Consider the following 12,759-nt stretch of genomic DNA (forward strand, 5'->3'; position numbering starts at 1 on the left):
ACCCCCCTAACTTGAATGAGGTGGGAAAAGTCATTTGTTTTCTTTGGGCCTCAGTTTCTTCACCAGTGAAAATGGGGGCGATAACCTTTACTTGAATGTGTCATGAGCATTGAAAGGATCAAAATGAAAACACAGCGGCATCTGCAAAAAACATACACAATTTATACCTCATAGAATGTCAAATAAATCTAGGATCAGAGGAGAGCTTCATAAATTCTTATACATTTACTTCATAATGACTGTGTTGCTCATAGGCATCTTATTAATGAAGGTTGAATTTGTTCTTACTGTAACTCTAGTGAAGATGATTATAATTTGCAATGATAGATGCGTGACATGTTGCACTTAAACCCGTTCCAAGAATGGTTATCAGGCTGTAAATGTTTCAGAAATACTACTATGGAATCTCTTGGAATGTAGCTTTGCAATTAAAGTTTAAAATTTAAAGTTTACCATTATTATATTTCTTAAAGTGGATTTTTGTTTATTAGGAATGTCTTAATCCAGTTGGGCTGTTATCACACATTACTATAGATTTTGTGCATTAAAAACAACATGAATTTGCTGCTCACAGTTCTGGAGGTTGGGAAGCCCAAAATCAAGGCACCAGCAGGTTTGATATCTGGTAAGAGCCTGCTTCCTGATTCATAGCCAACCCTTGTCCTGCTGTGTCCTCATGTGATGGAAGGGATGAGGGGCCTTTTTGGTTCCTTTCATAAGGGCACTGGAAAAACATTAGAATGCTTTATGAACACAGAATTTCTTGTATACACCATACAATTCCCTAAGTCATGATGTGCTACAGGGATTTGGTAAGCAGTTTTAAGACATCACATAGAAATATTTATGTATATTTTTTAGAGTGTAGTTCAAAGTACAAATATAGAATGAGACCCATTTCTTTGATTTAGAAATTACACATAAGAATCTAATAACATTAAGCCTATGCATATAAGTACCTGAAAGAGAGGGGGAGTTTAATAATCTATAACTAAATTAGCATACCCCATGTTGTGTGAAAAGATAATTATCCTACTCAGTGTGTTTCTATTTATGACTCAAATTCTAAGAGTAGTGGCCTAAGGAAATGTGCAGATCTGAGTTGTCTGATATGGTAGCCACTGGAAACACAGGGCTATTTAAGATACACTAAAATGTAAAACTCAGTTCTTTGTTTGCACTTGATACATTCAAGTGCTCCAAAGTCATGTGTGCCTTGACTATGCAATAGAGGAGATTCAGGACATTTTGCAGAAGGTTCTATTAGACAGCAACCCTTTCTGCTGACAGCACAGGCTAACAAGGTTAACAAGAATTCCCTGTGAATGGGGGAAAAGTTCAGCAAAATGTTCCAAATTAGCATTGCCCTGCCCAGTGTTTCAGATATGTCTGCTGTTCACACACACACACACACACACACACACACACCCCACAGCTGAGTCTTAGTCATCATAAATCATATCTTTATATCTTCCATAGCCACTGCTTTAATATTGGTGAAACAAACCTTGAATCTGCTACTTGAGGGAGACTGTGATTTAATGAATGACTTCAAATATTTCTCACTATTGCAACTGCAGATTTTGCATTGAGGAGCATACACTTTTGAGTGCATAGTGCTTTATTTAAACACACATATATACAATGACGACAAAGGGAAACTGCAGAGGTGAGCACAGGGGCTGCATGCATTGGGAGGACCGGCAGACTCTAGTTTTACAGGATGAAATGGGGGTTGAAAAAGAGGCAGAGACTGGAGAGCAAGTTTCATTTCCCATCACCACATAGAAGGGTCTTCCAGCCTGTCAAACACAAAAAGCAAAGCACGTAAGAGAGGCTTCTAACTTCCTGGGAGGCTTGCAAGAGTGAGACATCGAGCTCAGAACTTAAAGATGATCAGAAACTGTTGAAAAGGCTGCTGGCATTCTAAATAGGAGACCATGTAGAATATCAGAGTGGGAGACAGTGGCATAACGTACAGAGACCCAGTTGAGTAGCTTCACTCATGTTAAGGGGAGTCTCAGGCAAATCTCAGAGGGAATATTTAAAAGGCTCTGTATTTATCAAAGAAGCCAAAGAACTCTGCAATATTTCTGAAGATCAAAACTACAGGGATCACACGAAACTGTAAAAAGAAAGTTATTGTTATTCAACTCTGAATATGCTTCCTGTGTTTTCCTGCAAGGCTTTTTATATAGTAAGATGCTGTTTAATAGACTATAAAGAACCCTTTTAAATAAAATCGCATTTACAGGCAATTTAAAGGCTGTCAAGTTTTGTCTCCTTCTAAGTGCACATGATTGAAGCCGTCAATCAGAGTACAATTAACTCTATTTCATTCACCAGCCATCTAACTTTGGGCCACAAAACAAAGAACAGCGTTAAGGCTGTAGGTCGGTCTGGATGATTATATTTCTAATCCTGAATAGATATAGCATATCCTAAACTTATTACTATGACAAACATCATATGCTTATTAATGAAACATTAAACCATGTATTGCTTAGTATTTTAAAACCACCCTTATGAGTTTTCTACCTGCTTCCCTTGCATTTGCTGTTCAAGTCTGTGCTAGTGCCACCAGGGACAAGAGCACTGGAGTTTTATTCCAATCCAAATTGTGTGTCCTTCAAAGAAAACAAACCTGACAACCCTAGGCTTGCAGCTTCACTCTGGCTGGCCATTTCACAAGAGAACAGAGGGAGAACCCAGTGAAGAGTGACAAGCCAGTCACATGCACTGAGCAAGTGTTCTAGTGACCTCTTCTGGGGAGCTTGGTTCTTGACGTTGTAGAGCTCTGGGTTTAAGGTAGACAGGCCATCTTACTGGGGGAAGGGACAGTGGGCCTGGGACAGGAGAGCCAGCTATGGAAAAGGAGGAGGAGCAGGCGTCTTTTCACTTGCAGTCTTTACCTAGAATGACCCCAGCCCAATGTTTGACACCTAGATATTAGAGGGCACCTGTCCTAAGGCAGCTCCACACTCCAAGAAAGCCCCAAGTTTCCAAGCAAGCCCTAAGAATAACATGTTCAATGCTCATTCACTGAATGTGATAAATTACAATGTGACATTGGATGAACTAAAATAAGTCAAAAAGTAAACAGGAGTACCCCCTGATTTAATCTGCAGCTTCTTGTAAAACCAGCGTGACTGGAGTGAAGCCAGGAGGGAACATTTCCAAGGATGTGTAGATCCTCTACGTAGACTATAAGAACTAAAGATTACCTCAGCCAAAGACAGACAGTTGGTTATTTCAGTGTAGATATTAGGGCATACCCTGTGCTTCCCCAATCTAAGCCAGTTAGAAATTTTCTATAGAGTAATTTTTAAGGCAAAAATCATTTATATTTGAAAATTTCAAAGGAGCATCAAATTAAGTTGAATCAGAAAATATTATCCCACAAGTTCAGAGATTTGTAAATGCGTATGTGAAGAGAAAGGTCTTCCATGCTCTGTTCCCCATCACTCTTCCTGTCCAAATCTTACCTGGTCTGGAGGACCCCATCCCAACACCTTCTTCCAGCAGTCCTCTCTGATTTCCTTTCCCTGACCACCTTGAGCTCTGCAACAGTGTTCCCACATAAATCTTTTCATACCTAGTTCTGGGAATGTTTCCCGTGCTTTCTCTCATCAAGAGGTCTGAAATCAGGGTCTCGGGGCTAGATCGTTTCCCATATCTGGAAAAAAAAAAAAACAACAAAAAACGGGTTGGGGGAGTGAAAGTCCTTTAAGGCAAATTTGGAGAAGCCATAAACACCTTTAGAAAAGAAAGATTTGTGGTATCAAATATAAGAACATCAACAAAATCTAACTCCTGCTAAAATTAGAATCTTGATGAATATCCACTGTAAGTCACAATGCTCTGGAAGCAACCGAGTGATACATGAAAACGCACATTAGTGCTGCTGAAACGCATCCATTCTCACAGCTACCAACAGATTCTGAGTCCTACAGTTTCCATGTTTATTCGGGGTGCCAAAACTAAAAGTCTTCTCTCCTGACGTGATTTTAATCTGCCCTGAAAATACGAAGGAAACCTACTGGTCCATAGAAATGTTCTTGGTCTCTTTTCTCCCATAGCAGGGTATGGGTAGAACAATATATGAACTCAAGGTTACGTTTTCCTGCCAGGGTAGTATATGCTGCTGGCTCCAGGTGAGTGAGGACCTGGTCTCTTTGTCTGTCTGTCTCTCTCTCTGCTAAAGGAGCTGAGAAATCTACACCAAGTTGTATTTTTTTGAAGATACTATTTTTCCCTTTCTCAAAAAAAGCACTGGACATCAGTAGCTGATTTTTTCACAAATAAAAAAATAGTCTACTGTGGATTGATTAGATATCAGATAAAACAGTGGAATAAAGCTGATAGAGAGTATATGTTAGCTGCCTATCAAGCCCAGTTAAATCTAAATTTGGAGGAAAGCGTTCCTATTATTGCTCCTTTGCAAGGACTCAAGGAATACAAAAGCAAAGCCAACTCTCTCACCCCCATCATTTGTGAGATTTCCTCAAAGATTTTCTGGTGTGATATCAGATGGTAGGCAGCAATTTATATGTATTTATTCTGTCCATCAGTTGATTTTACTAATCCTAAAACTCTTGGGCAACCTTAACTCGTTTATTTTCATCATGCTCCAGTGAATTGAAGAACTGGTGAATATTTTCTCCAATTTACCATTAGAGAACCTAAGTCTGTAATAGCAGAATTTGTAGTCAGAAAGTAGTAGGTACCCAGAGCAGCATCAATGACTGTTCTCCTATCTCGAATTAATTCTGGATTATCCTTCTTCTTGACAATGCTTTATCTTTCAAAGACAGCATCTCTAGGAAAATCAAACCTGGCTAAATATTAGAATCACCTTGGGGGTTTTGAAAAAGCCCAGGTCCCACTCTCTGGGAGATTCTGATTTAACTCCTCAAGGGTGCAGCTCAGCATCAGTGTATTCTAAAAGTTCCCCAGATGATAACAATGAGACTAGAAGGAAGAAACTCTAGTCCAGGGCTGGGTTTCTCAGTCTTGGCACTGTGCACATTTTGAGCTGGATAATTCTTTATTGTCAAGGGCTGTCCTAGGGACCACAGGATGTTCAGCAGTGTCCCTGGCCCCTGCTCACTAGATGCCAGTAGTAGCCCCCATGCCACCCCCCATCCCACCCCATCCCACCACTATGACAACTGAAAATGTCTCCAGACATTGCCCAATGTCTTGGGGACATAAAGTCAACTCCAGTTGAGAATCACTGATATAGATGACTATAAAAATAAAATGTGGTAGATCTATGCTCTAGAATAAATGATGCCACCTTTGGAAGCAATGAACGAGGAGTATATAGCTTTAGAACATGAACCAAGCAGAAAAGGGGAGGAAAGAGAATATCACAGTACCATCTATACCAAATTAAAATGTATGTGTATATACGTAATTTTCAAAAATACAGATGTGCATATGAGTGGATGTGTGTGGTGGGAAGATGATGAGAGTATAGAATGGAGGTGATGAGTGCAGATTACGAGCCTCTGGGTGTTTCTAAGAAGGAACTTATATGAAGAGGAGATAGGAAACCGCTTCAGGAACACTTGCTAACCTGAATCTTAGCCCTTTCCCTTATTTTCTCCTCATCAAAGGTGTTGAAGATCACTCTAAGTGCTGATAGTAGTGACAGCATCCAGAGATCAAGAGGAGGGCTCCAATTTAATCACCCCTAAAAAAAGTGTTCATGAAATGTCCTTAATTTCATGATCTGTAAACTGGTGATAATTGTACTCACTTCAAAGCTTTGAGGTAAAGACTGAACAAAGTAATGACTAGGAAAACATTTTGAAATGCCAAAGCTTTACACAATGGTAAAGGTTTATATCAATCATCTTTGTAAAACTAAGTTCCACTATATGCTATAATTAATGGACTAAATAACTAACAAAGTCTTTCCTAGGGAAAAAAAACAATTTGTACAGTTTTTCTCTGGTCTTTATGATGCATAAGCAAGAATATGAAGCAAATAACTTTCTGAAGGTCTATTAAGATATAAGACATTCTTGCTTTTCACTAATGAAAAGTATCAGACTTCAGGGATCATAAACCAATGCTATTTAATTCTAGCACTTTCATATATTTCTAATTTCATATAAATTGGTTCTTTAAAAGCTTTTTGATGAAACAGAAAGTTTCATCAAAGTTAGAGTTTTCTTTTATACAGATTCTTCCCCACTTTGAATTTTTTCCAACTATTCCTTGAAATATAGTAAAACAGCAAACAAAAAATAATACTATAAAAACATAACTTAAATATATTAAATAACATTAAACTTTGTAAAAAGCTCATTGTTTTCAGCTTATTAAGGACATTTGATCTCAGTAATTTAAAAAGTTGAATGATTCAAAACTAAGAAGAATTAATTTTGGAAACAATTTTAAATCCTATGTTACTTCTAAAATAGTTTGGATTCGATATTTTGCTTAAGATTTGATGTTGAGAATGAAATGTGGCCTTTCATTTTAGCTTTCTAGGGGTTCAGAATAAAGATGACAATTTCTCAAATTACGTGTAATCCCTGGATTCATCCTAAAGTGAACAGATCATTGTAAGTTTCTCCTTTAAAAAGCACCAAGTGGGCATTTTCTTTTCTGAACTCACCTGCTATGAAATGGGGAAAGTCTCAGCATTTTAGACCAATGTTTTCATGCTAAATCTCTACTTATTAGGAGCAGGATTTTTAGGTAAGGGGTTCAGACTGAAATAAAATGCTGTAGGGGGAAAATAGTTCTATTTGTCTTTTCACTTCAGTTTGGGCAGGTTGAAAAATCTGGCAATGTCTTTGGTGACCCAACTGTTTCCTCCTTAGCTTGTGCTGTTGTTTTCCTGCAGCCCTCTCAGCTATAGCCACCTCCCAATGCCTTCCTGACCCCTTTCATTGGATACTTTCCTATCCAGGTTTCCAAACAGTCCTCCAACTGCTCTAAGAACAAGAAAGACAAGGGGATGGGTGAGAGGAAATGGCCAGTCAGCCACCCAGACTGGGGGACCTGAGTCTGGGGATCAGGATTTTGTGACAGTAGTGGTCGAGGCAGTTGCTCCCTGTGCAAACATTTACTGAGGGCTGAGCATGTGCCTGATGCTGTCTGGCCCTGGGATACAAAAAAGAAAAAGAAAAAGTCCTTGTCCTTCAAGATGCCCATGATCTCCGGGTGTGCAAGTGGGGCGCTCCCGGAGTCGGGAGTCCCCCGCAGCCCACCTACCTCTGCCTGGTGATGAGATTGATGTAGTGTCGCAGCGCTGAGTAGTATCTGGCCAAGTCCTCCGCCGGAGCGTCGTCGCCGGGGTTGTCAGGCTTGGAGGGGTACGCCTCGGCCAGGGCGCCCAGGCACACGAGCAGGGACAGGGCGAGGGTCAGTCCGGACAACCCCAGTCGCTTGCTACCCAGCATCTGCGGACACCGAAGGTGCAGCGAAGGGGGCTTAGGGAATTCAGAGGACGCATGCTCCGCACCTTCCTCCTCTGGCCCCCAGCGCCCATCCCACTCGTACGACCCCCACACCCCAACCTTCAATCTACGCTCGACCCATTCACGCAGAGGGAACAGAGAGTGGTGAGACCATCCTGTGGATTCAGCTCAAGATCTGCTCTGGCCGGGCCCCTCTGCTCCGCCCGAAAACTCTGAGCAACTTTGGTCCAGTAGCAGAGTCAAGAATCCGGCGGTGAGAGGCGCTGAGTTGGGGAGGCTCCGGCGCCAATTTAAAACACTTTAAAAAACAGATTAAAAGTTCCTCCCCCTGCACTGAGAACTTACCCCTTTCCTACCCTCTTCCCCAAACGCCCTGTTAGAGGGAAGGGAAGAAGTTTCTCCTTTTTAAGTTTTGGTCTGCCCCGCTGCAGGAGCTCGACAGTGATGGCAAACAGTACTCGGGTGGCAACTGGCGGGGAGAGTGGAGAGAACAGCTCCTCGCCGGTGGGTCTCAGATCGGATCCGAAAGATCCCAAGAGGCGGCAGGGAGCGGCGCTTCCAAGCTCCGGGGATTCCTTATTCACGGAGCGCTGCCTGGGAAACCTCCCTCCAGGCGGAGACCCTCGAGGAAACGGCCAGCTGCCCTGGGATCGGGCTCGTGTTTTCCCTCTTTATCCACCATAAGATAACTCAGAGGGCCGGCGCAGCCAGGAGGGTCGGGGAGAGGGCAGCTCTTCCATCAGAGGGTACAGGAAGGGGCAGGTGGAATTTAGCCGCCAAGAGGGGCGAGCGCGCTTCCAGGCGCCTGAAAGCCCGGCGCATAGGGGTTAGGGATCGGGGCGCGACCCTCCTCCCAGCGCCCCCGGCGAGTTCACAGGCGCCCCCTCTGCCTCGGCTCGCGTCAAGTAAGCGGGACTTGGCACTCACGGTGGCGGGCTGGCTGGCTGGCGGGCGTGGCTGGGTGGCTAGGGCTCAGTAGTCTGGCGCGCTCTTCTAGAGGTGAGAGCCGGCGGAAGGGGGTGTCCGGAGCAGGTTGCAACAGGGTTTTTATGGCTCTCCCTCGCCACGGCAGGAGGGGCCTCGGGCAATCACGCTCCGCTACTCCCACCCGGCAGCTTCCCGCCCCCGTTGGCGGGGGATGAGGGAGGGGGTCCGGAGCTACTGCCTCTCAGCCTCGGCTCTGGGAGCCACCCACATCCCAATTTGCCAGAGCCAGCCAGGCCCCAGGAAAGGGAAGCTAGCAGGATGCTAGCGCAGCAACGCGCTCCGAGAGCACAGGACCACGCCAAAGCTCAAGTTCCTGCCCTCCTGCGGCGGCCAAACCTTGCCGTCCTCCACGCCCGGTCTAGTCCTGCCAGAGATAGGAGCAGCCCAGATCATCTCTGTCGCCTGTCACCTAGACTACTACCAGCTGGGCACCAGGGCTGGGGTACCCGTATCCGCTATGTGGTGAAGGCTTTCTGGGATCCGTGTGGCTAGGGCGCGGACACGACTCCTGAGCGCTTTTGGGGGAGACAACTTGGTGCTGGGATTTTCCTGCGCCTAAAGCAGCTCCCAGAAGCCTGCCCAAAGTCCCGAGCTAGAGGACCCCAACGCCCCACTCCTCCAGGGCTGAGCAAAACCTTCTGTGGCTTCGTCCCTTTTCCCAGCTTGGTTTTGGTGGAGATCGGCCCTCTCCAAGAACTCGCCCGAACACTGGAAGTCCAGTTGGTATCCGACAGTGTGTAGAGACTGAGAACTCCTCAGAGGTGGGACACTTTCTGGGTTTGCTGAAAAAGAGCGGAGTTTTAAGTTCGGAGAGACTCCTTAAAGCGCGAACGAAAATTTTTGGTCCAAATCGACCAGGTAGTCAAATGAACAGCAGTTTTCTTTTATCTGCTGGCCATTGAATAGTGCCAAATAGGTTTGATTAACGCTGACTGAGAACGTGGGTTCTAATTAAAACAGGTTAAAAAATCATTAATTTGCCCATCGCATTAAACCTACAGAATGAATATGAAAGATTCATAAACTATTTTTACAGGATCAGGATTTCATGTAGGTTAGGTCTTAAAGTTCCCTGAATGAATACTTCTAGAAGTCTGAATCTTCCTAAATAAATGGCATGTTAAGGAATTAAAGCACTAAGTTACAAGTTATTTCTGTGCTAAAATGACAAGTGATTCTGTTAAACTGACATGTTGTTTTTGTGCTGTTTTAACAGCATTGAATTAAATATCAATTATCGTGCAGCAAGCAATCCCGTGTGTGTGTGTGTGTGTGTGTGTGTGTGTGGTTTTGAAGACCAACATTCTTTTCACTTAGGTGATTTCCTCTCCCATATTACACAAACATATGCCAGGAACTCAAATGCCAGGCTCTCGGGACTGCTCAGGAATGCTTATGTGAAAGAACCTTTGCTAAAGTTAGAGCAAAACATTTTCTAACTCTGATTCCATTCTTGATACAAAGAGAGGCACTTCTAGTTGCTAAACCATTTCTTTCCTTTGTTTCAAAATCATTTATTTATGCTTATTCTTAACAGCTTTGTTGAGATACAATTGAGACACACTAAGCTACAAATGAGGCTTCCTTGGTGGCTCAGATGGTAAAGAATCTGCCTGCAATGGGCGAGACCTGGGTTTGATCCCTGGGTTAGGAAGATCCTCTTGAGAAGGGATTGGCTACCCACTCCAATATTCTTGCCTGGACAATTTCATGGATAGAAGAGCCTGGTGGGCTACAGTTTATGTGGTTGCAAAAAGTCAAACATGACTGAGTGGCTAACACTAAGCTACAAATATTTAGCATATTCCATTGGGTATATTCTTACTCATATTCCAGTGAAGTCATCACTACAATCAAGTTTCCTCCTGTCCCTTTGTAATTCCTACCTCCTGCTTGTCCCTGTTCCCCTTCTCCATTGATCTGCTTCCTGTCATTATACATTTGTTTGCATTTCCTAGAGCTGTATCAATGCAATTCCATGGTATGTATCTTTTGTCTGCCTTCTTTCATTCTGAATCATTGTTTTCAGATCCACCTATGTTGTTGCATGCATCAATAATTCATTTTTTATTGCTCAGTAGGATTTTGTTATATGGATATAATTTAAACTTTAAAAAATCTATTCAACTGCTAATGGATTTGGGGTTGTTTCCAGTTTGGACTATTACAAATAAAGTTTCTATAAACATTTGTTACAAACTTTTATACCAACATATGCTTTTATTTCTCTCAGGGAACTGCTTGGGATAGAATGGTTAGGTCACATCATAGGTATACGTTGTCCCACAGTTCACTGTTGGTCTGTTTGTTTTCGTATGCTTTGCTCTTTGTGTGTGTTGACTAATATTTTCCTCTGCAATGTGTAATCACTACAAAGACCATATAGTTTTATCTCTAGAATTTCAATTTGGATCCTTTTTTATTTCTTTCATGTCCAATCTTTTCTTTGGCTTCTTGAATATACATTAATAAAAATTTGTTTACTATTTCTCATTGGTATCACTTTTGTGCTACTTTGGATTGATTTATTTTTACCTCGCTATGACTTGTATTTTCTTCTTCTTCTTCTTTTTTTTTTTTGTCTGCCTGATAATTTTGGAAAGGATGTCAGGCATTGTAAATTTTACCTTGCTGTTTTGTTGGATATTTTTACAGTCCTAAAACTTTTTTTGAGCCTTGTTCTGGGACATAGTTTAAAAAACTGGGAGTAGTTTGATCTATTGCATCTAAGGTTTTTTTACATGTGCCCAGAGCTGGCTTTAGTCTAGGTTTAATTTTCCCCACTTTCAAGGAAAGCACCTTCTTACTTTAATTGATAGCTTATGTCCCCTGAATTATGAAGCATTTCCCTCTGGCTGTTGGAACAGGATTATACTGTGGACACTGGACACTGTTTCCTCTCATCCTTTTAAGCATTTCTTTTCCTGGTGTCAGGTGATTTCTTCATGTGCATAATCTGATCAGCAATTCATCATATATTTGAGCTGGATACTCTCAAGATTTTGAGTGCTCTCTCTCTTATCTGGTACTCTACTCATAAACTTCAGCTGTTTCAGTTTCCCCCTTTACACTGCAACCTGGATAATTTCTTCATGCAGTGGGCTGAGACAGTCATAGAGCTCCCCTCAGTTGTTTCCCATCTCTAAGAGATCACTGTCCTTTGCTGCCTGATGTCCAATGTATTTTAATGTTGTTTCATGTATTTTTGTCTGGTGTTTCAGATATTCAAACAGGAGGGCAAATCCAGTTCCTCTTTTTATTTCTTACCCAGAAGTAGAAGTTTCGTAGTGAGGCTTTTGGGGAAAAAAAGATGTTTATACTCATTGTCTCTTTTTCTTCACTTTGGTTTGGTCATAAAACCATGGCAATATGTTTGTCTGAATCTAGCTACTGAACCTGCTATCAATAAGACCTCCAAATTGCAAGCTGCAAGGACGTTTACTAGTTATCTAAGTTCTCTTGACTGTTGCCCTCACTGTTGTCCTCTGGGTCACTTCCTTTCCCTCTGAACTGACCACAGTCTTCTCTGCTAACTTTCCCTTCTGTAACTAGAGCCCCACCCTTAACCCTTCTGCACACACTAAACAAGTGAACTCATCTACTTCCATGGTTTATGAGTCTGAAATCTCTACCTCCAGCTAAGGGCTCATACCTGGAATCCAGGGCTAAATGTCCAAATCAGAAAATCTTGATCAAGCCACAAGTATAGATTATCCAAAATAGAGCTTCCATGAACATAAATTTCTAATTTTCTAATTCTGAAATTCCTAATTCTTAAATTTCATAGGAAGTCCAAAATATTTTCAGAATCCTTAAATTGAAATGCAGGGCTCACATATTTTGAGCTTTATATACCTCCTAGGTTTCTCTAACCTAACTTTCTCCTTCATTCCCTATATTCCTGCCCATGGGCTTCCTTTCTGATCCTTAAATAACTTGGGTTTTCATAGTGCTATATTCTTCCTCTGAGACATCCTCTCTCTCAACTCTTTACCTGGCCAACACTTACATATCCTTCTAGTTTTACATTGAAATGTCACTTTAGATTTTCCTAGTCCTTGAGGCTGGATTAGATCCCCTATTATAAAATTCAGAGGACCCTGAGCTTATTAACCACCCCTAGCTACAGTTTGAATGTATTATCTAGTTATTATATTGATATTGTTAACATATATTAATGCCATAAGAGAAGGAACCACACACTTTTTATTTATTTATGTATCCCTAGTGTGATTCCCAGCACTAAATTGACCCCTAAAGAATACATCTTGATCAGAAATATTTTTATGAAACTGAGTTTCATAGGAGCCTATTATTAAGAATAGGCATTGGC

The 12,759-nt window shown here is 42.0% G+C and overlaps 1 protein-coding gene across 1 annotated transcript; it reads right to left on the minus strand.

The window, feature by feature from the left end:
• Nucleotides 1–1,603: 1,603 nt before the first annotated feature.
• NPY (neuropeptide Y) lies at nt 1,604–8,765 on the minus strand. Its single transcript, XM_040259769.1, has 4 exons — nt 8,367–8,765; nt 7,234–7,421; nt 3,596–3,676; nt 1,604–1,802 (listed from the first exon to the last, which is right to left on the minus strand). Exons 2-4 carry the CDS (start codon nt 7,419–7,421, stop codon nt 1,778–1,780), a joined length of 294 nt encoding a protein of 97 aa, XP_040115703.1. The 5' UTR covers nt 8,367–8,765; the 3' UTR covers nt 1,604–1,777.
• Between the last annotated feature and the right edge of the window lie 3,994 nt (nt 8,766–12,759).

The sequence above is a fragment of the Oryx dammah genome, unplaced genomic scaffold, assembly GCF_014754425.2.
Source record: "Oryx dammah isolate SB20612 unplaced genomic scaffold, SCBI_Odam_1.1 HiC_scaffold_18, whole genome shotgun sequence".
Taxonomy (NCBI): Eukaryota; Metazoa; Chordata; class Mammalia; order Artiodactyla; family Bovidae; genus Oryx; species Oryx dammah.